Source organism: Aquarana catesbeiana, linkage group LG02 (genome assembly GCF_042186555.1).
Source record: "Aquarana catesbeiana isolate 2022-GZ linkage group LG02, ASM4218655v1, whole genome shotgun sequence".
Classification (NCBI taxonomy): Eukaryota; Metazoa; Chordata; class Amphibia; order Anura; family Ranidae; genus Aquarana; species Aquarana catesbeiana.
The window spans coordinates 341,206,155-341,232,191 of NC_133325.1; the positions used below are offsets into that span (position 1 = coordinate 341,206,155).

The following is a 26,037-nucleotide window of genomic DNA, read 5'->3' on the forward strand; positions in this document are numbered from 1 at the left end:
ACCATGGTGCCGGGATGATTGAAGCATTAACACCAGGTGTTTGGAGTATCTTTATCTGCTGATTGTTAAACTTTCTAGAATACACATTTTTATTGTGTAGGATCTGGGGCTGCTGTCCCGTCATTTCCCTCTCTCTCCCCCTCTCCCCCCCTCTCCATCCCTCATTCATTTCAGACTCTAACCACACCCTCTAGAGCCACGCCCATTTAAGCCACGCCCACAATTTCGCGTAAACCACGCCCATTTTTCGGCGCGGCGCGCCGCACTTGTCTGTTTTTGATAGGCCACGCCTGCTGGTGAATGCCCCGCCCCCTAATTATTGGACAGCTCCGCCTACAGCCACAAAAGTGTCCCACATTTTTTTTTTACAATGTTGGCAACTATGATATATATCCCCAAAAAATACATACATTTATATATAATTTATCATATTCTTAGTCCTGGCTCTAATAAACATGCACATAACCACTATATACAGAACTGTGCATAGCTATCGTGTCACACTTCCTAAATTCCTATACAGATACTGTGCTATACTGCCCAAACATTTGACCTCTTGTTCAATAAAGTTTTATCAAACCCGGAAAGCTCTCCGACCTGACAATAGAGCGTGCACAGGTTGTTGTACAGGCGGTGGAACGTCTATACTAGAGGGACGTTTCTCTATGATACTTGGGAGGGCTGGGGGCTGGTCGTTTGGGAGCAGTTACGTCATGGCTGCCCAGAAGATGGCGGATAAGAAGGGGAACCATGGAGGTGATATGAATCGTGTGTGATTTGATATACAGAGCCTGCTGGGCTCGTTAGTAATGTGCACACGGACGGAGCTCGATGGGTGTAGTGCTGAGTGGGGTGTGACTGGACATTGCTCTCTGTTGTATAGGAACACTAATGGTTGTTTTGTCCAATGCAATTGCCGCTGATTATAGGTGGAATGGCACGTATAGGCGGCGCCTCTTGGCCTGTGGAGATCATTGTATTGGTGAGGCCAGGGGACGAGTAGTCCAGTAATGAGAAGACGTGTTCCTTTATATATCGCCCTGATACAATGACATGTGGGTTGGGTGTTCTGGGCCTCTGCATTCATGTATGTAATCGCAGTGTATGCCACGTGTCATCATTTCTAAAATACCATTGTATTCCTAACATTGTAATCCTAACATTGCCTCATTGTAATGGAAGAGCTCAGGGAGGGATATTTACTAAGACTGGAGCAGCTGTGCATGGCAACCAATCTGCTTCTAGCTTGTTCAGTTAAAGGAGAAAACAAAAAAAAAAAAAAAAACAATTTATTGTTATAAATGACCTTTCCTATCTGCAGTCACTGTCATTTTTTGTAAAATGCAATTTGGAAGCGTTCTGTACACAGATGGTGTACAGAGCACCCCCCCCCCATATGTAATTTCCTGCTTGTGTGATTGGCTCGCTAATTTTCCCAGAAGTCTACACTTAGATCCCATACGCACTATTGGATTTTCTGCAGATTTTTGTCTTCAGATTTACCAAAACCATATAATATGAGGTCAAACCTTAAGGCAGTGTTTCTCAACTCCAGTCCTCAAGGCGCCCCAACAGATCATGTTTCCAGGCTGTCCGTTATTTTCCATAGGTGATTTGATCAGTTTGCCTTAGTAATTACCACAGCTGTTTCATCTGAGGGAAATCCTGCAAACATGACATGTTGGGGTGCCTTGAGGACTGGAGTTGAGAAACACTGCCTTAAGGTTTCATGTACACGGGATGTTGTTTAACTTGACAGCTAGAAACCAGCGTCTAAAAACAGCTGTTTAGCCGTGTTTGCGTCTAGAAGCATTTGAAAAAAAAAAAATATTTTTTATTTTTTTCAAAATAGCCAAAAATGAAAAACGCCTGTAAACGAAACGCGGCTAAACGTGAGTTGCTGCGTTTAGCTGCGTTTGGCGTTTGAAATGCCTCCTAAACTCAGCTTCTGAACGCATTTTTTTTGGGTTCCAAAAAAAGCCTCTAAACACAACTGCCTAGAAACGACTATAAACGAACCTGTGTACATGTACTGATAAAATAACAGAGGAGAGTTCAGGAGCAGTTGAAAAAAATGCCCAACTGCTCCTAAACGTCCGTTTACCAGCAGCAGTGTGCATGAGGCCTAAGACAGCTTTCACACCGAGCTGCCCATAGCGTTGGCAGTAAGATGCCGCTATTTTTAGGGGCGTTTTACCGTCGGATTTGTGGCGCATTTCGACCGCTAGCCGGGCGCGGTTAAAACCGCCCGCAATAGCAGCCTTTTGCCGGCGGTATCTCAGTGCTGCCTCACTGATTTCAATGGGGAGCAGCAGTGGAGGAGCGGTAAACACACCGCTCCAAAGAAGCTGCTGACAGGACTTTTCCTGACATCCTGCCAGCGCACCTCTCCTTTCACACTGGAGACAATGGAGCAGCTGTTTGAGGGCAGATTGCAGGCACTATTTTTAACACTATAGCGCCTGCAAAACACCCTCGGTGTGAAAGGGCTGTAAGAGTTTTAATTTGTATGCGATCATGCAGGCCCTTGAACTATGTGGTTTTGGTAAATCTGAAGACAAAAATCTGCAGAAAATCTAATAGTGTGTATGAGGCTTAAGATACAAATCAGATTTTGGGAACAACATTTTCAGTTTTGGTGAGATATTACCAAAGGGTTAACCACGTGCCACCCAGGCCGATTCTGACACTTTTCTCTTCTACATGTAAAAAGCATATTTTTTTTTTTTTTTTTGCTAGAAAATTACATAGAACCCCCAAACATTATATATGTTTGGGGGAGACCCTAGAGAATACAATGGCGGTCGTTGCAACTATTTATCTCTCATGGTATTTGCGCAGCAATTTTTCCAACATGGGTTTTTTTTTTTTTGAAAAAAAAAAAAAAAAAAAAAACAGCTTCATGCTTTAAAAAAAAAAAACAGTAAAGTTAGCCCAATTTTTTTCTTGTAAAATGTAAAAGTGATACAGTGATACTTCGCATGTGTGGTTTGAACACTATTTTCATATGTGGGCGGGTCTTACGTATGCGTTCACTTCTGCATGCGAGCACACGGGGACATAGGCGCTTTAAATTTTTATTTATTTGTTAATTTTACTTTTCTTTTTACAGTTTGACACTTTTTTTTTTTTTATCACTTTTTTTATTCCTATCATGTAAACATCCCTTGTATTAGGAATATGGCATGACAGGTCCTCTTTACAGTGAGATGTAGGGTCAATAAGACCCCACATCTCACCTCTACCTGTAATAAAAAAACAAACAAAAAAAACCAAAGAAAAAAACCCATTCGGCTTCCCAGCCGAGGCGGCGCCATTTGTTTGAATGCAGAGGGCGGGAGTGACGTCATAACATCGCGCCCGACCTCCAATCGATCATAGAGACTCCAGCGAACATCTGGTCCGCTGGAAATCTCTATGGTAAACATCTGGGGCTGGCGGATCCTGTCTTTGACTCACCGATGGCAGTGGAGCACCGGGGGGGGGGGGCGGATGTCCCCCCTCGCTGCCCAAAAGAACGATCAAGCGGCGGAACAGACGCTATGATCATTCTTATGGTGTAGGGAATTGCCAGCTGAAAAAGACGCTATCTGAATGATGCTTGTAGCTGCAGGCATCATTCAGATATACCCTCACAAAGTCATGGACGTCGTATGACGGCCGGTGGGCGGGAAGCGGTTAATGTGTTACTAAATCCAGGACCCTACATTCAGTATATCTGGTCTCCCACAGTACACAGAACATGGAAATGCAATTATTTTAGTAAATATAAACTGATAAATACCTTTTCTCATCAGCAGTATATAGCAGTCTTGTGACTTCTATCAGTGTCTGGTTAAAGCTTGTAGGAGGAGTTTTCATTCTCCTCTTCTGACTGTCCTATTATGCCCGGTACACACGATCAGAAAATCGTACGAAAAATACCACTTTCAACACGATCATACGACAGTGGGTTAGGTAGTACAGAGCTTTTCGAGAGCCGATCAGGACAGTTCATCTGATATTATTTGATCGGACAAGCATGAAAATATTTTTCATACGATGCCAGATGGTACCATTTTCATTTAACCACTTGCCAAACTCCGCACACAGATGTACATCGGCAGAATGGCACAGGCAGGCAAATGGGCGTACCTGTACGTCCCTTTGAATTTCCCGCTTATCGGGCGCATTCCCATGGGTCCCGTGAACTCGATGTTTGCCAACGGCCCGCGATTGCAGTGAGGAGAGGCAGAATGGGGAGATGCCTATGTAAACAAGGCATTTCCCTGTTCTGCCTAGCAACATGACAGAGATCCACTGCTCCCTGTCATCGGGAGCAGCGATCTCTGTCATGTTGTAGTGAGCCCACCCCACCTACAGTTAGAATCACTCCCTAGTACACAGTTAACCCTTTGATCGCCCCCTAGTGTTTAACCCCTTCCCTGCCAGTGTCATTTATACAATAATCCGTGGCTATTTATAGCACTGATCGCTGTATAAATGACAGTGGTCCAAAAATAGTGTCCGATGTGTCCGCCATAATGTCGCAGTCCCGACAAAAATTGCAGATTGCTGCCATTACTAGTAAAAAAAATAAAATAAATAATAATGCCATAAATCTATCCCCTATTTTGTAGACGCTACTTTGGCGCAAACCAATCAATATACGCTTATTGCTATTTTTACCAAAAATATGTAGAAGAATGCATGTTGGCCTAAACTGTGGAAGAAATTTGCGCAATTGTCAGCTAAGGCGACGCAGTGCCGAATAGCAAAAAATGCTCTGGACAGGAAGGGGGTAAAATCTTCCGGGGCTGAAGTGGTTAATCAGTACAGCTGTCGTTAGAAAATGAAATACCAATGCATTACAACACATGACATAATTTCTGAATTTTTAGTCTGTCTTACGAGAATTTTCGTGACTTTAGTAAACTCATCAGATTCGATCTGAGATTTGCATGCAAAAAAAAAAAATGGACTGTCATTCGTCCGATAATCTCATCGTGTGTACCAAGCTTAAGGCTGCATGATACCTGACCTTCTGTCTGGACAGTGCTGATTTGCACTGTGCTGATCACAATCACATGCACCCTCCAAGAATGGAGCCGATTCACATATCTCCGTTGCGGCTGTAGAGCGCACTGCACAGAAACGCTGTGTGTCTTTGGCTCCGTTTCTGGGCCAAATTGAGGCAAAGATTCTGCCCTGATTTTTCCCTGAAACTGAGAACAGGGACGGACAGCGTTGCTGTGCGATCCGCGGCCGGTTTAGGTGTGAACCGAGCCTTAAGCTGAACTCTGGGTAAAAAAAAATTCCAACGCAGTGTGGCTGTACCTACACTACACATGTCAGCCACTCATTTTTGTCTAGGGGATTGAAGAAAGGAGATACTTAATTCTCTCACCAAGACCGGTGCCTGAGGCTCCTGTCCAGCGGTCTTGTGTGGTGGCCTGTTCGGATGTCGTCATGCCCAACCTGCTCTGGAGGTGAGGACGTCAGGAACAGTCTACCACACAAGACCGCTTGAGTATGTTTTCTCCAATCCCCTAGACAAAAACCAGCAGTTGATTTGTGCAGTGGGGGCACAATTCCACTGCATGGGAAAACTTCTTTTTTTTACCACTTTTAAAGGGATGCAGACCCTGCCACTTTCCTCAGTGTACTGCAAGTGTATCAGCTGATTAACTACTTCCGGACTTTGAGTGGTTATTCCAGAATGATGTCTGCAGCTGCAGGCATCACCCTGGTACTTTTGCTGTGACAAGGATGTTTACATTCCCTGTGATGGCAAAAAAAAATAAATAAAATTTAAAGCAACAGTGTAATAATAAAAAAAAGAACAATTAAAATGCTCATACATAGAGGTGAACAGTCCCGCACACACACAAACAGTGATTGTCCCACACGTGAGGTTTTGCCAGGAACGTCCAATCATTGGCAGTAATTCCAGCACTAAGCCTCCCCTATAAATCTAAAGTGGTAACCTGAAAAGGCTTTTAAACATCTCCTATGGATAGTCAAATGTATGATGTTTGTTGCCATTGTACGAGCGTGTGCAATTTTAAAGCGTGACATATTTGTAACATTGTACCATCATCTTTTATATTTTCCAAATAATTAGGTTTTGTATTGTATTTTATTGCATTAGGATTTTAAAAAAATTCTATTTTTTTTCCCCCAAAAAATCGCGTTTGAAAATCCACTGCGCAAATAACGTGACATAAAAAAATGCAACACCCACCATTTTATTCTCTTGGGCCTCTACTTTAAAAAATATATAATGTTTGGGGGTTCTAAAAAAATACTGATTGGTACATATAAACAAAAAGTGCCAGAAAAGACCTGGTTTGGAGGCGGTTAAAGGAGAAGTTCACCTTTTATACAAAAAATAAATGCACATCTTTTTGCAGGTAAAAAAAGGTGTATTTATTGTTGGTTTTACACTGCAGTCTGCAAAGCATTGCACCCGTAATTACTGGATCGCAGGTGCAATGCCAGGCCCCTGCAGATACTAAAAGCCATGGGACTTAAGTCATTCTTTCACACAATTTTGTGAGTGGATGACGCGACTGTGTGGGCCGAGCCCTGCACAGCCGAATTGTTTTTAAATTGTGACAACAAGTGCGGGGAGAGGGACTGCTCCAAATTAACATGTTACAAAAGATGCAATTATCCTTTAATAATGAAAAAGTCACTCCTATTCTGATACTGCAGACAACAAACAGCTATTCCTTCAGAGCAGAAACAGGTAGGAATCTGCAACAAAGTTTGTTAAAAACCCTTTGGTGTGGTGTTTTTTTTTTTTTTTTTTTTCTCTCGACAAAAGTGGAGTTACTCTTTAAGCTTTGTAAACTGAAGCTAAAAGTGAATTGGTTGCCATACACAGCTTCTCCAGTCTTAGGCTGTGTATACAATATAGCAATTTGGGAATGCTCAAATTTGTGCACTTTGTGTGATGTGCTTGTGGTGCCATTTTTAATTAGTGATTGTAAAGGCTTGTTTAAAAAAAAATAACAAACATGTTATACTTGCCTCCTCCTCGGGTCCCTCTTTGCTGCTCCTAGCCCCTCCCTCATTTGAGTGCCCCTCAGCCTACAGCTTGATACAGGGGGCACCCAAGCCGAGTCAGAGCTCCATGTATCCATTCAGACACGGAGCACTACCCTGATTGGCTGACTGACAGCCGCGATGAGCCAATGGCACGGCTGCTCTGTCTTAGCCAATCAGGAGGAGTGTCCTGGATGGCTGGGGGATCATGGACATCGCTGGAGAGAGAAGGAGCTCAGGTAGGTAATGGAGGGGGGGGGGGCTGCTACACACAGAAGGTGCATAGAATGCATTAAGATAAAAAACCTGCCTTTATAACTTCTTTAACCACTTCAGCCCCGGAAGATTTTGCCCCCTTCCTGACCAGAGCGTCTTTTGCGATTCGGCACTGCGTCGCTTTAACTTACAATTGCGCGGTCGCGCGACGTGGCTCCCAAACAAAATTGACGTCCTTTTTTTTCCCACAAATAGAGCTTTCTTTTGGCGGTATTTGATCACCTCTGCGATTTTTATTTTTTGCGCTATAAGCAAAATAAGAGTGACAATTTTGAAAAAAACGCATTATTTTTTACAAAAATATCCCCCAAAAATATATAAAAAAGCATTTTTTTTTCCTCAGTTTAGGCCGATCGTATTCTTCTAGATATTTTTGGTAAAAAAAATCGCAATAAGCGTTTATTGATTGGTTTGCGCAAAAGTAATAGCGTTTACTAAATAGGGGATAGTTTTATGGCATTTTTATTAATAATTTTTTTTTTTTACTAGTAATGGTGGCGATCAGCGATTTATTATTGTGACTGCGATGTTATGGCGGACATTTTTTACACATTTTTGGGACCATTGTCATTTATACAGCGATCAGTGCAATTAAAAATGCACTGATTACTGTGTAAATGGCACTGGCAGTGAAGGGGTTAACCACTAGGGGGCGGGGAGGGGTTAAGTGTGTCCTAGGGAGTGATTACTAACTGTAGGGGGATGGGCTCTGTGTGTGACGTCATTGATCTCTGCTCCGATGACAGGGAGCAGAGATCGAGTGACACTTGTCACTAGGCAGAACGGGGAGATGCTGTTTACAACGGCATCTCCCCGTTCATCCGCTCCGTGAGGCGATAACGGGTATGCCCGTGGTGATCGAGTCCGCGGGACCCGCGACCCGACTCACGGAGTTCCCGGCCGGCGCGCACGCAATGGCACGGCGGGGAATTCAAATGGACGTACGGGTACGCCCATTTGCCCAGCCGTGCCATTCTGCCGACATATATCGGCGTGCGCCGGTCGGGAATCGGTTAATGTGGTTCAACCATGCATTTTTGCATTATCATGAAAAGATGTGACCTCCATTAGAACACTTCCCCTCTATTCCTCTTCTGGTGGTAACTCAAATTTTTGGATTTACCCTCACTTTTATTACCAGTAATCAGGATTAGAGTTAGGATTGAAACAATTAATAGATTATTATCGATAATAAAAATGGTTGTCAACGATTTTCATTATCGATTAGTTGGTCCGCACCTTCCTCCCTGCCCATCCATTAAATAAATCCTGTGTACAAGGCGCCGCTGTATATAACCAGGCATGTCCCCCTGTGCGCCTCTCCTCGCTGATGTCAGCGCCCCACTGATCTCAGCCCCGCCCACTTCTGCGTCGAGGGAACAGAGAGGTGAAAAGCAGCCGTGAGGAGAGCCAAGCTGCACACTGACTGCGAAAGTTAGCAACTAATGGCTAATATAACAGTAAGAACTCAGTACATACAGAGTACAAGAATTTTTATAACAGTTGCCTCATCCTAAGTAATCCTGGTGGGGTGCCCCATCATTGGTGTTCCGGGGGGTGGGTGGAATAGTAGTACCCCATCATTGGTTTTCCTGGGGGGGGGGGGGATAGTGCCCCATTGGTGTTTCTGTGAGGGAGAAGGGAATAGTGCCCCATCATTGGTGTTCCTGGTAGGGGAGTGCCCCATTGGTGCTTCCGAGAGGGGAATAGTGCCCCATCATTGGTGTTTCTGGGAGGGGTGGAAATAGTGCCCCATTGGTGTTCCGGGGGGGAATAGTGCCCCATTGGTGTTCGGGGGGGGTGGAAATAGTGCCCCATTGGTGTTCGGGGGGGGGGGAGAATAGTGCCCCATCATTGGTGTTCCTGGGAGGAATAGTACCCCATCATTGGTGTTCCCGGGAGGAATAGTGCCCCATCATTGGTGTTCCCGGGAGGAATAGTGCCCCATCATTGGTGTTCCCGGGAGGAATAGTGCCCCATCATTGGTGTTCCCGGGAGGAATAGTGCCCCATCATTGGTGTTCCCGGGAGGAATAGTGCCCCATCATTGGTGTTCCGGGGAGGAATAGTACCCCATCATTGGTGTTCCCAGGAGGACTAGTACCCCACCATTGGTGTTTTATTCTGCAGTTTGAGTGTAACACTAATTTTTTTCATTATTACTTTTAAATAAATAGAAAATGGCATATTACATTTTTTTTTTTTTTATGACTTTATCCGATTAATCGAAAAAATAATCGGCCGATTAATCGATTATGAAAATAATCATTAGTTGCAGCCCTAATTAGAAATGTGTACAGTATATATCCCCTCACCAGTCTATACAAATCTGAATAAAAAGTTTTGCCTTTAGTTATACTTTTAGGTTTAAAAATACAGGTTGGATTCCTGTTATGTCAGTGGTACAGTGTGGGTGACGATTGTGAGACCTGCTTTGTGCTTTTTTAGGCACAGCAAGTCCTATTAGGCAAAATCTGGTCCTGTCCCATCTGATCTGGGGGTGCAATAAAAAAAAGTCAGGGGTGCATATTAACCCCGTGTGTAAGTCATTGACCGTCAGTCACAGATGCAGGGAACCAGTATTCATTTGTTCACTCGGCATATCTGTACCACGAGTCACCACCCTAAAGTAATGTCTGACTGGTAGTGCAGAGGCAACGTAGGAGTGAACAGGGAACACTAGTATGTATTAGGCTTTCATTAGACTAGGACAAATAAAAAGAACCTGTGCCCCCTATATGTCACTACCAGAGTCCCATCTTACTGCAGGGTCTTCATCAGAGTCTCCCTTTACACCATGGTTTCCATCAGAGTGCCCCCTTATATCAGGGGCTCCTACCAAAGTACCCCCTTACATCACGTGCCCCCCCCCCCCTAAATCAACTGTCCTCATTGGTGCCCCCTTGCATCAACTCTTCCCTTAAGCGTTTACCTTACATTAACTGTTTCCATCAGAGTGCCCCCTTACATTAATTGTCCTCATCAGACCAGCTCATGGATTATTGCACTCTGAGACCTGGGGGGCACAACTAAAATCTGGAGCCCACCCCAGCACCCTCCTAGATCCTTTGTATTGAGATGCATGAATTGCAGATTAAATTCAATCTTTTCTGTTTGAATGTATTCACAACTACACCCATCTAGAAAACCATGGAGTGAATGAGCCAGCCTGTAGGTATATAATTCTACTTTTATAGATGCAGTATTATTAGATTGCAGCTAGAATTATATTTTTATATACTGTCTTGATAAAGTTTTTTCTTTTTACCCTGTAAATATGTTGGTGTGGGTTTCTTGCCTACACAAATACTAAGGTGCATTTTGGTATCTTTTGTGGTTGCTGTTCCCATCATTCAGCCCAGTAACCAAATGCTCATCTTGGTAAGTTGTTTCAACTTCACCAGGACCAGAAGAAGAGGCAGAAAATGAAGTGAAAACTAAGACTGTTTCTTCCAGCAATGGAGGGGAAAGCTCGAGCCGAAGTGCAGAAAAAAGGTCAGCAGATACATCTTCTGAGGAGTCCAGCACGCAACCCTGTCCACCTAAAGTCTCCAAGGTTGGATTTGCCGTAGGGGGTCAGATTGGAAAAAAGTCACCATCCATATCAATCAAGCTTGGTGTTGCTGTACGTAGGATATTAAATATTGCTCCATCACGATAGTGTTATGTCATAAACAGACTGCTGTTAGAAATGTGTCTACCATTGTTAACTATTGTTCTATTTAAGTACATCGGTGCTAGTTTTAAATGTTAATTGCAATGCAGAAAATTTAGTAAAAATTCAAAAGGTTCGCAATGCAATAACCCACTACAAAAGAAAAATATAATCCAGGGAACATTGTCTGAAGTCTCTCAGCCCTTGTAATTTTAAACCTTTATTTACCATATGTGTTATAATGTAGCCATAATCGTAGGCTATGACCATCCCAAGCCATTCAACTAAATAAAAATCACAAAGCAGAGATCCACCATGCAGTTGACTTGGGGAGTCCTTGTTTGATTTTTGACCCTGCCTTGTTGATCAGCTCTGACAGGATTTTTGCCAGAGGACCAGTCACAAAACAGACCAATTACCTAGTTTAGGAAACTGGCATGCTACACACACCAAATGCCAGGAGTTGCAACAAACAGTGGCTCTAATCTAACAGCTGCTGAAGGCCATCTGACACAACGTTTATCAGAGAGATTCAAAGTAACATTGTTACCTTTGATCTGCAGATGACAGAAGCAGAGTAGATACAAAGGGATAAGCTTTAATCTATAAATTATGTCAAAGCAAGCTGGCAAGTAAAAATAAATACAATTTGCCACTATTTAACCATTTTTAATCCTTAGTTTAGCTCAATCAGCTTTTATTAACTCCTTCTTTCCCTTCAACTGTTCTGATTCTTATATATATAAAATCACTAAATAAAAAAAAAAAACACTTCCTAATAATCACTATAATGTTTTTGTGCTCTTTGTTTTTTAACTAACGCTGGCCAAAAAAAAAACTCCCTGTTACCAACAGGAGCCAGCCCTTTAACAAGTTCTAAACACCAGGGGCACCTTGTGTTACTGTGATTGGCTGTCACTGTGACCACATAATCGAGATCCATACTAACCATGACTGGGATCTGTTGGTGAGAGCACGGACACAGTGCAGGGAGCATTGAGTAAGCTCGCTCCCAGCACAAAACTGCAGCACCAGTTGTGAGCTTAAATGTGCCTCACAGCATTATGTAGGTAATCGAATAACATGTGCTTTTAGATATGCTCTAGAATGCCGAGGGAGCAGTGTTAATTTTCACGTCAAATTGCGATTTCGTTTTAGTCAGTCTTTTTTGACTAAAATTACATTTTCATTTTTATTTTATTTTTTATCAAATATTTTTATTGGAGATTTCCAGTTTACTTGTGTCAAACAAAGAGAATGACACAAAAAAGAAAACAGAAAAATAAAATGGTATATCAGATTAAATGTGGGAAAGGTACAGTTACAAGGTTTATATCTAACCCACTAACAATGTTTCATTTACTACATTAATACTATGGGGGTTGATTTACTAAAACTTGAGAGTGCAAAATCTGGTGTGTCTCTGCGTCGTAGCCAATCCGCTTCTATCCTTGGCGTGTTAAAAAAAAAAAAACGGGAAGCTGATTGGTTTTTATGCTGAGCTGTATCAGATTTTGCACTCCAGAGTTTTAGTAAATCAACCCCAATGTCTTTGTATCTAATACCTTGCAGTTTTAATCACAATAAGGCCCTTTCACACTGGGGCGGTGCAGGCGCCGGCGGTAAAACGGCGCTATTTTTAAGGCCGTTTTAGCGGCGGTATTCGACCACTAGCGGCCAAGAAAGGGTTAAAACCACCACACTTTGCGCTGTAGCGCCTGCAAAGCACCGCAGTGTGAAAGGGGTCTAAATAACATGTATGTAAATGGGTAGTTATTAACAAAATCTTCATTTACTGTATAGTGGAAGCATTTAGTCTACTAAAATCGAATGGGTTTATTTAAATTGTAATGCATTATGCATTTCTCTAGAATGGCCAAACTCATTATATACTCCTTTAGTAAAAATCTAATACGTTATTCTTTATAGTATTAAGGTTGTAACATGCACTACAGACACAGATTTAGCTGCGATATAATGTCTTTATAAATAAAACCAAGTTTCATAAACAAACAAAAATATTGCTTTTTGACAAAGCGCGTTTTGTTTTTCTTTTAAAGTCAGCAGCTACAAATACTGCAGCTGCTAACTTTTAAAATATGGACACTTACCTGTCCAGGGCGCCTGCAAGGTCGGCACCTGAAGCTGATCTATCCCTCGGCTGTCGGGTGCTGCTGCCGCCATCCTCGGTAAGGGAATCGGGAAGTGAAGCTTGTGGATTCACTTCCTGGTTCCCTACTGCGCATGTGCAACTCGCGCTGCACTATCCCACTGGTCTCTGCTGCTTTCTGGGACCGTGTGTCTCCCAGAATACAACGGGGGACGGAAGTGGCGTAGATACCTGCGGGTGGCTCAGGTATCTATGCCCGACAGTGGAGTAAAATACCTGTATTAGACAGGTTTCCAAACCCTCCCCCTCTAAAAGATGCCAAAGGTGACACCGGAGGGGGGGAGGAACTGGAAAAGTGGAAGTTCCATTTTTGGGTGGAACTCCACTTTAAAATATGAAGAAAAACCCAAAAAACTGTAAACTCTATTACAGAGATATGCAATTAGCAGACCTCCAGCTGTTGCAGAACTATAAATCCCATGAGGCATAGCAAGACTCTGACAGAAGCATGAAACCCAGAGGCAGAGGCATGGTGGGACTTGTAGTTTTGCAACAGCTGGAGGTCCACTAATTGCATATCCCTGCTCTATTGGCTGTAATGCACACATATTAAATATTAAGAAAAAAAATAAGAAAAGCCTTAATTTTTTTTTCTTTTTCAGCAGCTATTATTATAGGCTGGGGATGGAATTGTGTTGCTAATTGCTAATAATGCCATTTTAGTTTTAGTCTTATTATGGTCAACTAAAATCTCCAGTATCAGTGTGAATTTCGTCAAATATTTTCGTCAACAAAATGAATACTGCATGGAAGCCCCTAAATATAGAAAGATCTGTTGTGCAAATCTTGACTTGCTAAAATAAGTTTTGCCTTCTGCTGTCTCATTTGATGAGTGATAATATATTCCATGAGTGCAGGTACACATTAATACTGAAAACTAAAAAGTCCGCTCTTGCAGTGGAGCTGTGTCTGTACTGCAAGGGTTAACTGCTTGCTTAGTCTAAGGGACAGGAAAAACACTTAAACTTCCCTGAATCTGCACTTTGCCACAAAACTGTGCTCTCCTGTGCTTCAGCAGTGGATTATCCCTATGTGTGGTCATGTCCAATGCAGGACTTTGGACTCTGCATCTGTTGTGATGACATTAGAGGACCTTAGATTGCAGAAGCATAGGGGAAAGTGGCTACAGGGACAGATCTAGCAGCACCGAGGAACAGGCATGTAAAAGTTCTTTACCAAGTCCCTTAGACATAACTGAGCAGTTAATCCTTGAATTGTTCAAGCAGCCCCACTGCAAGGGAGGACTTTTTATTGAGCTTTAAAGGATAAGTAGTACTCCCAGGTGTGACAGGGAGCCCCTCACCCCCACGATCTGTCACAATTTGCAAAGAACTTGGCTTTGTCATTCATTCACAGTGCTCTGAGTGGAACACTACAAGGTCCGGCAGCCTTTGCGGCTGTCGACTTGTAGTTCTCAATGAACTACCATGGTGCTGTTGAGTGCTCTGGTAGTTCATTAATGCTTCCGGTTTGTTTGTAACTGCTTGGCCTTACAATGTACAGCCAGGCAGCTTACACCCAGGGTCTGCAAGAGCCCTGCATTGTACCCACGATCTGCCGATGGTGGGTGCAATGCTTTCCAGGCTCCCAATAAAAAAAAATGAATGCACATTTTTTTTTTTACCTGCAAAAAGATGTGCTTTTATTTTTTAAAGAGGTGAACTTCTCCTTTAAAGTGACCCATAAAATCCAATGACTGTTCACTGCAATAGAAGAGGTATTATATTTGCCACTTTGGCAATCCTTGTTTCCTACCTTTTTTGTTGCTGATTTCTGAAGTGACATAGGGATGGGAAGATGAAACAGCAAGTGGGTGTGGCATTGACGTAATGGCCTGCCATGTACAAATGGCAATTACCCATTTTTATTTTATGTTTATTTTTTTTTAGGTAGGGTTATTTACATACATTTTTTGGAAAAGTTTGCTTGATATAGAATACATTTATTGCAGTTTTTCTTTTTTAATATAGAAATATAATTTTATTTCGTTAATTTAGAAACCCAAGGAAGTAACTCCTGCCGCTGTTCCAAAAAAGATCTCTGTAGCAGCAGTATTTAATGAAGATGATGTAAGTAAATCCATCTGACATTTTTACTTTCAATATCTAATGAACACAGAGTAAAACAGTATGGGGGTGATTAATTAAAAGAATAGTTATTGTTCACTTAGCAAAGTGAAAGTTTACGTAGTAAATAAGATGAAGTGCTTTTCACTTCACATGCTAGAAAAATGTTTATATTCCCTTGCACATGATTGTATATTCAGAATAAACACAGGTTTACCTTATTCAGGAACATACACTTTTCAGAAACCACTTTCTCTTTTCTAAGTGAGCTCCTTCAATAAATCAAACCTATGTATATAATACCCATTTGATCTTATTAATTTTGGGACAGGAAGGCCTACCTATCGAGTATAAGTCATGCTTCTAGGAGTCTGGGAACTAAGAAGGTGTGCTTGCTTCTCCCTTCTGGGCAATACCCCACACTACAGGCAAAGGGTTCTTAGTTCCTCTGTCCTGGCTTAAATCATAGATGCTTTCATCTTTTCTGGTGTTTTCTCGTTTCATTACTATTTTTTTTTTCCTCATTGCCATTTATTTAATAGTGCTTTCTTCAGGATTTGCTTTAGTCTTCCTTTACATGAGTGTTGCTACACAAATCTTTATCCAGCACTCCTTAAAATGCTGGCAGCATTAGTGCATGTCTAAGGCTGACCATACACTATACAATTTTCTTATTCAATTTCCTTTAGATTTACCTTCAACTATGTAGTACAAGAGCCTGCCTGATTGCATACAAATTGAAAGGGCTTAGGTGTGACCTCCATTTTGGTAAATCTAAAGGAAAGTTGAACAAGAAAATTGTATAGTGTATGGCCAGCTAGACCTGAACATGAACATATGGAGGGCATTTATATACAACTCCAGTGGAGTAGTTCTAACTAAATGGTCCAGGCAACATGGTTTGCAAAGTGATGCAAATGCCCAACATGTTCTGTGTGTGTGCTACCTCATTTATCACAATAAGAAATGGGGGGGAGTGTGGGGGGGGGGGGGTGTTAGTGACTTTTGAAGGTCGAAAACTCTTCAAACACTGTCTCTTAAAGTGTACATAAATTAGGCCTTAGAGAGTTCTACGCTGTTCATCTAGTCAAAACAGTGGTTCCTTGACCTAATAAAGAAGGTATATATTGTGTGTCCTAATAAATAGGGAGTTGGTTTGAATATAAAACATTTTCCTTGCTTGGTCTTGGTGACAGAAGCGCTTTAATGATGCTGATGATGTGTAGGGGGATAGAGGGGAGCATTGTCTGGATATAATAATCTACTGGGGCCCTTGATTGACATGTTATGTTCCTCATGAGATACTAAATGTTGTTGATGTGATTCCAGAACACCAGTTTTCTAAAAATGTTTATATGACTCTTGAATTTGTGTGTTAAAATATTGTTAGCTGGGAAGTTTTGTTTCTGGCTTGTAAATTTTGGAAAGGTTTGGCTGGGCTTGTGCTGTTCCTTATTTTTTTATTTTTCTGAATTTTAGAGTGAGCCTGAAGAGATGCCACCAGAGGCAAAGATGCGAATGAAAAATATTGGAAGGTAACATTAACTGCTGATGAGATTTACAGTACCATTTTTTTACTGACAGTTGTTAGAATTGTCTCCTAAACTGGACTGTGTTGGACAGTTTTCATATAAGTTGCCTGATGGATTTTTTTTTTTTAACTACCTGACCTCCGAAATGTTTTACCCCCTTAATGACCGACCTTTTTTTTTGCTAGTCAGCACTGTTCTACATTAAAGCGGAGCTCCATCCAAAAGAGGGAGTTCCGCTTGTTTGCACCCCCCCCCCCCCCCCCCCACTGCTACATTTGGTGGGGAGGGGGGAGTGGATATCTGGTTTTGACAAGTCCCCGCTCCCCCTTCCGTCTCACATCGACATGGCGATGTGAGCCAGAAGTTCGGCCCCCTCCTTCCTTTGCAGTCTTCTGGGACACATCACAGGTCCCAGAAGACTAATGGACCATTCACGAGGCGCAATACAACTCGTGCATGCGCAGTAGAAAATCGGCTGTGAAGCTGCAAGGCTTCACTTCCTGTTTCCCTTACTGGAGATGCTGGCGCCTGCACCCAAAACCGAAAGAATCGGCTCGGTGAGGACATTGCTAGATCCCTGAACAGGTAAGTGTCCTTATATTAAAAGTCAGCAGCTACAGTATTTGTAGCTGCTGACTTTTAATTTTTTTTTGGGGGGGGGGCCTGGAGCTCCTGTTTAGCAACTGCGCGGTCATGCAACACTCTACACAAATTACATTTTATATCATTTTTCTTTTTCACACAAATACAGCTTTCTTGTAATGCTGTTTGATCAACACTTTTTTTTTTTTTTTTTTTGTATTATATAAAGGAAAAACCTTAACATTTTGAAAAAAAAAAAAAAATTTCTTTTTACGTATCCAATTAAGAAAATTATTTATATATTATATATATATATATATATATATATATATATATATATATATATATATATATATATATATATATATATATATCTCACACAGTTGTGCTCATAAGTTTACATACCCTGGCAGAATTTATGATTTCTTGGCCATTTTTCACAAATGATTTTACTCAAAAACTTTTCTTTCGCTCATGGTTAGTGTTTGGCTGAAGCCATTTATTATCAATCAACTGTTTACTCTTCTCTCTTTTTTTTTTTTTTTATCATAATCACAACAGACTACCCAAATGACCCTGATCAAAAGTTTACATACCCCAGTTCTTAATACCGTGTATTGCCCTCTTTAACATCAATGACAGCTTGAAGTCTTTTGCGGTAATTGTGGATGAGGCTCTTTGTTTTTTCCAGTTCCTGTAAATTCTTGGACTGTCTTGCATGAACTGCACATTTGAGATCTCTCCAGAGTGGCTCAATGATATTGAGGGCAGGAGACTGAGATGGCCACTCCAGAACCTTTACTTTATTCTTCTGTAGCCAATGACAGGTCAACTTGGCCTTGTGTTTTGGATCATTGTCATGTTGGAATGTCCAAGTACGTCCCATGCGCAGCTTCCTGGCTGATGAATGCAAATGTTCCTCCAGTATTTTTTGATAACATACTGCATTCATCTTGCCATCAATTGTGCCTTTGTAGCTCACACATCCCCAAAACATCAGCGATCCACCTCCGTGTTTCACAGTAGGAATGGTGTACCTTTCATCATAGGCCATCATTGACTCCTCTCCAATGTAGTGTTTATGGTTGTGGCCAAAAAGCTTTGGTCTCTCATCACTCCAAATGACTTTGTGCCAGAAGGTTTGTCTCTGTGCTGTTTGGCATATTATAAGCGGGATACTTTGTGACATTTGTGTAGTAATGGCTTTCTTCTGGCGACTCGACCATACAGCCCATCTTTCTTCAAGTGCCTCCTTATTGTGCATCTTGAAACAGCCACACCACATGTTTTCAGAGAGTCTTGTATTTCACCTGAAGTTATTTTTGGGTTTTTCTTGGCATCCCAAACAATTTTCCTGGCAGTTGTGGCTGAAAGTTTAGTTTCAACAGAACCCCTCATTTCCCACTTCTTGATTAGAGTTTGAACACTGCTGATTGGTATTCTCAATTCCTTGGATATCTTTTATATCCCTTTCCTGTTTTATACAGTTCAACTACCTTTTCCCATAGATCCTTTGACAATTCTTTAGCTTTCCCCATGACTCAGAATCCAGAAACGTCAGTGTAGCACTGGATAAAAGATGCAAGGGTCTGTCAGGAGTCCAGAACTCATTGAGCTTTTATACACACACTAATTACAAGCAAACAGATCACAGATGCGGATGGTTACCTTTTTAATAGCCATTCAGACCCCTTTGTGTCAACTTATGTCCATGTTATCAGGCCAAAATCACCAGGGTATGTAAACTTTTGATCAGGGTCATTTGGGTAGTTTCTGTTGCGATTATGATTTAAAAAGAGTAAACACAGTTGATTGATAATAAATGGCTTCAGCCAAACACTAACCATGAGTGAAAGAAAAGTTTTTGTGTTATCATTCATATTCTCTGAAAAATGTCCAAGAAATCATAAATTCTGCCAGGGTATGTAAACCTATGAGTGTTGTGTGTGTATATGTTTGTATATATAATATGTATGTGTGTGTGTATATATGTATCTGGCTGTTTTTTTTCTCCCTGCCCCCCTCCCCTGTGTACAGAGCCCTGTGTGTATGTAAACACACTACTCTGCTGTTATTGGCTACAGATGATCAGCAAGTCTCAGCCATAAATTGATTGATTGGCCTGGACCGGTTGACAAAATCCAAATGTAGCCAGTGACAGCGTGGATTAGCAGGGAGCACGCACATGCCACCCCTGACCCGGAATAGGTTGGATGGCGTAAATGTACTGTGGGCAGGCAGGAAGTAATGAATTAAATGAAAGATTTCACTTGCAATAATTTTGGGAAAAAACAGCTTAAAGGGGTTGTAAACCATTGTGTTTTTTTTTCACCTTAATGCATTAAGGTTAAAAAACACCGGGCAGCCCCCCCCCCCCTTTTTACTTACCTGAGCCCCTTCATCTCTCCACGGGGTCCCGGCTCTTGATTGGATAGATTGATAGCAGCGCAGCCATTGGCTCCTGCTGCTGTCAATCAAATCCAATGACGCGGGGGGGCAGGGCCGAGTCCGGTATTCGTGTCTGTGGATGCAAATGCTGGACTCGGAAGCATGTCTGCAAGGTATCCCCCTCGGTAGAGCGCTTCTCCAAGGGGTTATCTGATGCAGGGAGGAGCCGCCAGGGGACCCCAGAAGAGGATGATCGGGGCCACTCTGTGCAAAACGAGCTGCACAGTGGAGGTAAGTATGATATGTATGTTATTAAAAAAACTGATCCTTTACAATCACTTTAAGGCTGGATTCACACCTATGCAATTTTAGTGCTTTTTGCAGATTTGCACTACAGTCCATTTAACATGGTTTCCTATTGAACATGTTCTATAGTGCAAATCTGCAAAATGCAGAAAGAGCTAAAAAAAAATGCATAGGTGTGAATCCAGCCTAAACGTCATCTGATCAGATTTCTATATTGGAAGTGTGACACTGCAATCTGCAATATTAGAAGGTGTTGTCAGGGAACACGCCACTGTACAAGTTGACTCCTTGACCTTCATTGTTCGTGTGGTTCTTTACATCAACATGACAGGCACATTTTTTTGTCACTTGCAAAAAAAAAAAATGCAAAATATCCCACTTCTGTTCGTGTTTTCTAAACGTATTCATTTATAACACTTGCTTAAAAGTGTGGTGGTGTTTTTTTTTTTTTTTTTTTAATCATGATTGCAGTCCTGGAAGGATAAAACATAGGTTATTGGCATACTTTGTGATCCATTGAACTCCTTGCTTCCAAAAGTCTTATCAGTGTTCTGCTGAGAAAAGCACAGCAGATCTCTGCTAAATACGGTATATCATGCTTACAGAAGATAGACACTATTAAGACTGGCTCTCTCATCGACATAGCAAACATCAAAACTAACCACTCAAGAATTTTCCTGTATTTAAACATTTGAAGATGACTGTCTACCAAGGAATAGAATATAAGCAATTTCTGAATGCTTTCCTTATTAAAAAAAAAAAATAAAAAAATGTTTTTACATATGAGAACGGCTGTTTATTGAATGTCATTAAGGTAGGGAAAAAAAAGCTTTGCATTATAATATTTTGTGAAATGTCCTCCAGTGCCTATCCTGCTTTAACATGTGTTCATTTGACAAACTCTTTTTAGGGACACACCGACATCAGCAGGGCCAAATTCATTCAACAAAGGAAAGCATGGATTTACAGATACCCAGAAACTATGGGAACGAAATATAAAATCGCGATTAGATCATGTTAAAGATGACTGAAATGTTTGTATATATATATGTGTGTAAAAGCCTTAGAATATTGTGTTTTCGCATTCAGAATCTTCCTTTTTTTTTTTTTTTTTTTTTTTTTTTTAAGGGTTGGAAATCTTTATTTACAGTGGGTTCCCCCTCCCTCCCTTTTTTTTTTTTTTTTTTTTTTTAAATACTGAAATACATTTGGAAAATATCTATGGATATTTAATTTGTATCCAATTTTCAGATGTTTTGTTGTCTATATAGTTTTTTCATTTGTCAATGGGAATAAATACGCTTGTTGTTTTGTCCTGAGAAGTGTGTATATATGTTTTGTATCTTGCCCTTAGCGGGACATACTCTTCCTGTTTTGTACATCATCGGGAATTGTTATCAATATGAAAATGTTTCAAAATTAAACATATTAAATCATGGTATGAATAAGAAATTCTGCTTTCTTTATTTATGTCTAGTACAGGGATGGACTATGCATTTTCCCAAGGGGTCACATGAGAAACTGGGACTGTTATGGCGGGCCAGTCCAGTAGGCTGAACTTAATTCTGCTATATTAAAAATCGTAGGTCAATGAGTGAACATAACTAGACATGTAATCCCCCGCCCCCCTAAAACATCCATATAGGGAACCAACCTCGTGGTAAGCGAACACCTCCTTAGACCATATATAGTCAGTAGAGGAGCCTGTCTATGGGAACCCCATGAGTATATTTATATATTCCTTCTACTGTATTACACACCCTTGGTATATGATGTTACTTCTGCAGCAAGGTGGACGTTAAGGCCAACTAGAGAGAGGGGGGGGGGGGGCAGATGGTGTAGGCTCAGCCCCTTCCTTGAGGGGTGGAGAGAGGGACCTGGCACCACATGCCCTCAACTGCATCATATTGTCCAACACAGTCACAGCTACCCCTCCTACATGACCAAAGCTGTTTGTAAAGGGAGAAAGTGTGATCAACACCATCTTGATGACCAGAGGACCAATAAAGGTGGATGAAGGGCCACCGCTATCTTGTTGATTGGCCAGCCTAAATCCAGAGACTACACTCTGAACCATAAAGCAGCACTACAAATATGTGTAGGCACACATGTAAATTTGTGGGGAAAAAAAAATTAGCAGTCACCTTCAAAAATAAAAGCACTGTAGTTGTGTGCATGGTGTATACTTATTTATATTTGATTTCTAATTTCCAATTGATCTCATGCAGGCTGGACAGGGACAACCAAAGGGCTGGATGTGGCCTGAGACCGTAAAAAGCCCAGGTTTGGTCTAGTGGCATTCTTTAGCCTTTGCAATACGTAAAGCCCAGCTTAACCCAAAGTTCATTTGGTTTTAGTCGGATCCTCTGTCAGTTTTTGTAAGTTCCCTGGTCAGATCAGGATGTGAAAGATTTCTTCACAGTTAGGGCCCTTTCACACGGACGTGTCCGTGTAGGGCTCCGCTTTGCTCAGCGGGAGATCGCTCTGTTAATCCCCGCTGAGCAGGCAGATGACAGGTCTGTCTTTGCACACTGTGCAGGGACGTACCTGTCGGAGCGCCGCTCTCCTCTATGGGGGATCGGATGAAGACGGACCATAGAGTCCGTTTTCATCCGATCCGATTCGCCAGACGGATGGAAAAATAGGGTTTCCATCCGTCACATTTTAGCGGATAGGAGCGGGTCGGATGTCAGCGGACATGTCACCGCTGACATCCGTCGCTCCATAGACCTGTATGGAGCGTCCGTTCAGGTCCGCCTAAAAAACTGACAGGCGGACCTGAACGGTCCGCCCTTGTGAAAAGGGCCTAAGAGCTGTAAAAATGTGGAATAGACTCCCTTCAGAGGTGGTTCTGGCCAGCTCAGTAGATTGCTTTAAGAAAGGCCTGGATTCTTTCCTAAATGTACATAATATAACTGGGCACTAACATTTATAGGTAAAGTTGATCCAGGGAAAATCCCCTCTCTGGGATCAAGAAGGAATTTTTTTTTTTTTCCCCTGCTGTAGCAAATTGGATCTTGCTTTGCTGGGGTTTTTTTCACCTTCCTCTGGATCAACTGAGTATAGGATTGTATGATATTTTATTTTAATGGTTGAACAAGATAGACGTGTCTTTTTTCAACCTAACTATGATGGAGAAACTTCCCATGACACAGGAAAAATATACAGTGGGTAAGGGTTAGAACTGCTGCTGTGTTTTTTTTTTTTTTTTTTTTTTTTTTAATTTGTGTCTGTGCCTTACTGTCCTGAAGACAATTGATCCTCTGCTTCATGCTTTGGCATCACAAGAACTAAGCCACAATCTCCCCAATGTGGTAAAAAAAAAAAATACAGACAATTTTGAAATTTGGTTGGGGACAGGAAATTCCACATTATGGGGTGTTTTTTTTCGATCTCCAGGTTGAATGTTATTCTTCATACAGAATTTGGGAACATATTCCACCCGTTGTTAGGGTGGAACATGTAACCTGTTCCCAAAGCTGCAGACGTTCCCTGTACTAGCTGTCACTTTTTAAAATCAGCACAGCCATGTGTGCGTGAATGAACTAAAAGCCCCGACATCCTCTATGAACTACTACGGTGGAGTGCCGTGGTAGTCGATTGATTCTTCCTGTCAGTGTATTTTCTTGCCGTCAGATACACTGACATCTGTAGGAGACCTGCATGCCAATGCTTTACAGGCTACTGTAATAAATGCATTTTTTTTTTTTTTTTTTTTTTACCTGCAAAAAAATGGGCTTTTTTTTTTTTTAAAGCGGTGTTTCACCCAAAAGTGGAAATTCCACTTTATGGTCTCCTGCCACCCTGACATGCCACATTTGGCATATCATTTTTTTTGGGGGGGGGGGGGGGGGGGGGGGGGAGTGGGTAACCAGCTCCCACTTCAAGCTGTCACAGCCAGGTGCTTGCGGTGCCGCAGAGCGTTAAAAGTCGGCAGCTACACTTTTTGTAGCTCCTGACTCCTAATAAACACAAAAATTAATGGAACTACGCTTTAAGTGAACTTATCCTTTAGGGTTTAATGAATCAGGAAGATACAGCATTATTGCCACTAGATAGAGCTGATGATCATAGCAAATAATGTTTCCCAATGGGAAAAGGTCTGAGCTTTTCCTTTTCTTCTAGAGGTAACATCGGCAAGAGGAAAGGCTGCTATGAAGGCATGTAGTCTATTAGTTATAATTACAAGGGTTTTTGTTTTTTTTTTTTTTATTTGACCCACTGACATGAAGTGGCCATCTTAAAGCCTCTGTCCAGACTCATCTGAAGAATGTCCAATGTCAGGACTAGATAAGGAGTTGTCCTACCAAGGGCAAAAATTGAAAATATGAGAATACACTTAATAAGTACATGGTTTTCTGTTCTGTGGCTGTCCTTTAAAAAAGACATTCGTCTTTGAAATACCAAACAGATAAAGTTTGGATTTTTGATGACCTCTGCTTGAGAAAGCAGGTCTTCTCTGGCTAGAACACTTAGGCCTCCTTCACACGAGAAGTTACCTGCATACACCAGATTCCAGCTGCAAGAATCAGTGGGTTATTGAGGCTGGGATGACAGGTATATGTGAACAGTGGCAACAACTCAGCGTGTACAAAGTAATCACAAGCTGACAGCAGCCATTACTGTCTCCATGTATCCACACACCAAGCAGGGGTACCTGTGGTTAGGGACAGATATCGGAGCCTGGTGCAGTTAGATGCATCCAGGTGCGAACATTCATGGCAGATGGAAGTTCAGCTCACCACACTTGTGTTCCACTGAACACCATACCCGTAATACATCTCTAGCTTTTACTGAAAGCCCATACCTCAGTATGGGCCTAGAACTGGAGGAAGAGTCTACAGGAGCATTGCATTGTCCCCGTAATTCACTGATCGCAGTCACACTGCTTTGCAAGAAATAATAAATAAATGCACATTTGCAGAAAAAAAAATGCATTTATTTGAAAAAGGTGGAATTAAAGTTTAAAAAAAAAAAAAAAGCACTTTTATTTACCTGATCCTCCAGCAAAGTGCCTTCCACCACTTTCCAGCAGTGGACTGTCCTTTGGCAACCCTACACTGGTCTTCACGACGTCAGGAACTTAGACCAGTGGAATGCAAAGTCTGGTCCAGCAGCGGGGAGAAGCCGAGGATTGGGTAAGTAAATCTGCTTTGTGCGTTCCCGAAGCCTAAATGAGAAATGAACCCTTGAAGTGCATGTGCAGCCCCACTGCAAATGATGCTTTAAATTTTGGGTGTTCCTGGTGGCAAGGCACCCATCTTCCTCAGTGGAAGAAGCCTATAGAACAGATTACAAAGGCTTATTTCTCTCGGTCAGTTAGGAAAAGTCCTTTCAGTTTCTCCACTCCCGCAGCATCCACGTTTCAGACCCAAGCTTAACTCCCAGTCCACCTGCAACGTCTTGGGCTCAAAGTCTGCCAAGTCCTCAGACAAGCCTTCCTTTGTTTAAAGGAGCAGCCCAATTTTCTAAAATGGAGGGGAGGTTTGTGGCCATCTGGGACAGCTTGCATCTACAAGCTAGAGTTTTGATCAAGGCCCCTCCCTAGTTTCTCACCCCCATCTACTGTGTGTTACCGCAAGATTAACAGATGTAAATAGGGTCCTCTTGGGTCTTTTGTATCAAGGTCTCAATGGCCCAGCTATTGTGGCAGAACATTTTCTGGGGTATTGCCAAACCCATCTACCCCCATCTTGGATCTCAAATCACCAAGGGGAAAATTCAATAAAGTTAAAACACATTTTGGTGGTATGACCCCCCTTTATAACAGCACCTAGTGTTTTTTGTTTTTTTTGTTTTTTTTTTTAGAATCTGACAACCATATTGATAGATTCTAAAAGTGGCAGTAGAACTACCTGAATCTGGAGCATGTCAGAAAGGTTTGTGAAACTGTTGCAAAGATTCAGTTAGTTCTTTTAACTGACACTTTTAGAATCTGTCCCTAAGGCTGCATCAAGTATCTAAAAAAAATTACTGCCAGTCTACAGATAAGCAAACTGGCAGTACCTAAAGGCTAACTCCACCCTTAATACAA

The 26,037-nt window shown here is 41.8% G+C and overlaps 1 protein-coding gene across 3 annotated transcripts; it reads left to right on the top strand.

Annotated features, from left to right (window-relative positions):
- The first annotated feature begins 602 nt into the window (after positions 1–602).
- Positions 603–21,455, top strand: PCNP (PEST proteolytic signal containing nuclear protein). Of its 3 annotated transcripts, none has more exons than XM_073614943.1 (5): positions 603–756; positions 10,709–10,929; positions 15,127–15,198; positions 16,675–16,730; positions 20,914–21,455. In XM_073614943.1, the coding sequence occupies exons 1-5, from the start codon at positions 666–668 to the stop codon at positions 21,032–21,034; spliced, it is 561 nt and encodes a 186-aa protein (XP_073471044.1). In that variant the 5' UTR covers positions 603–665; the 3' UTR covers positions 21,035–21,455. The 3 variants fall into 3 exon arrangements, with proteins under 3 accessions (XP_073471044.1, XP_073471045.1, XP_073471043.1); XM_073614942.1 differs by having other exon boundaries at positions 644–768; XM_073614944.1 differs by lacking the exon at positions 10,709–10,929 and having other exon boundaries at positions 623–756.
- Positions 21,456–26,037: the final 4,582 nt, after the last annotated feature.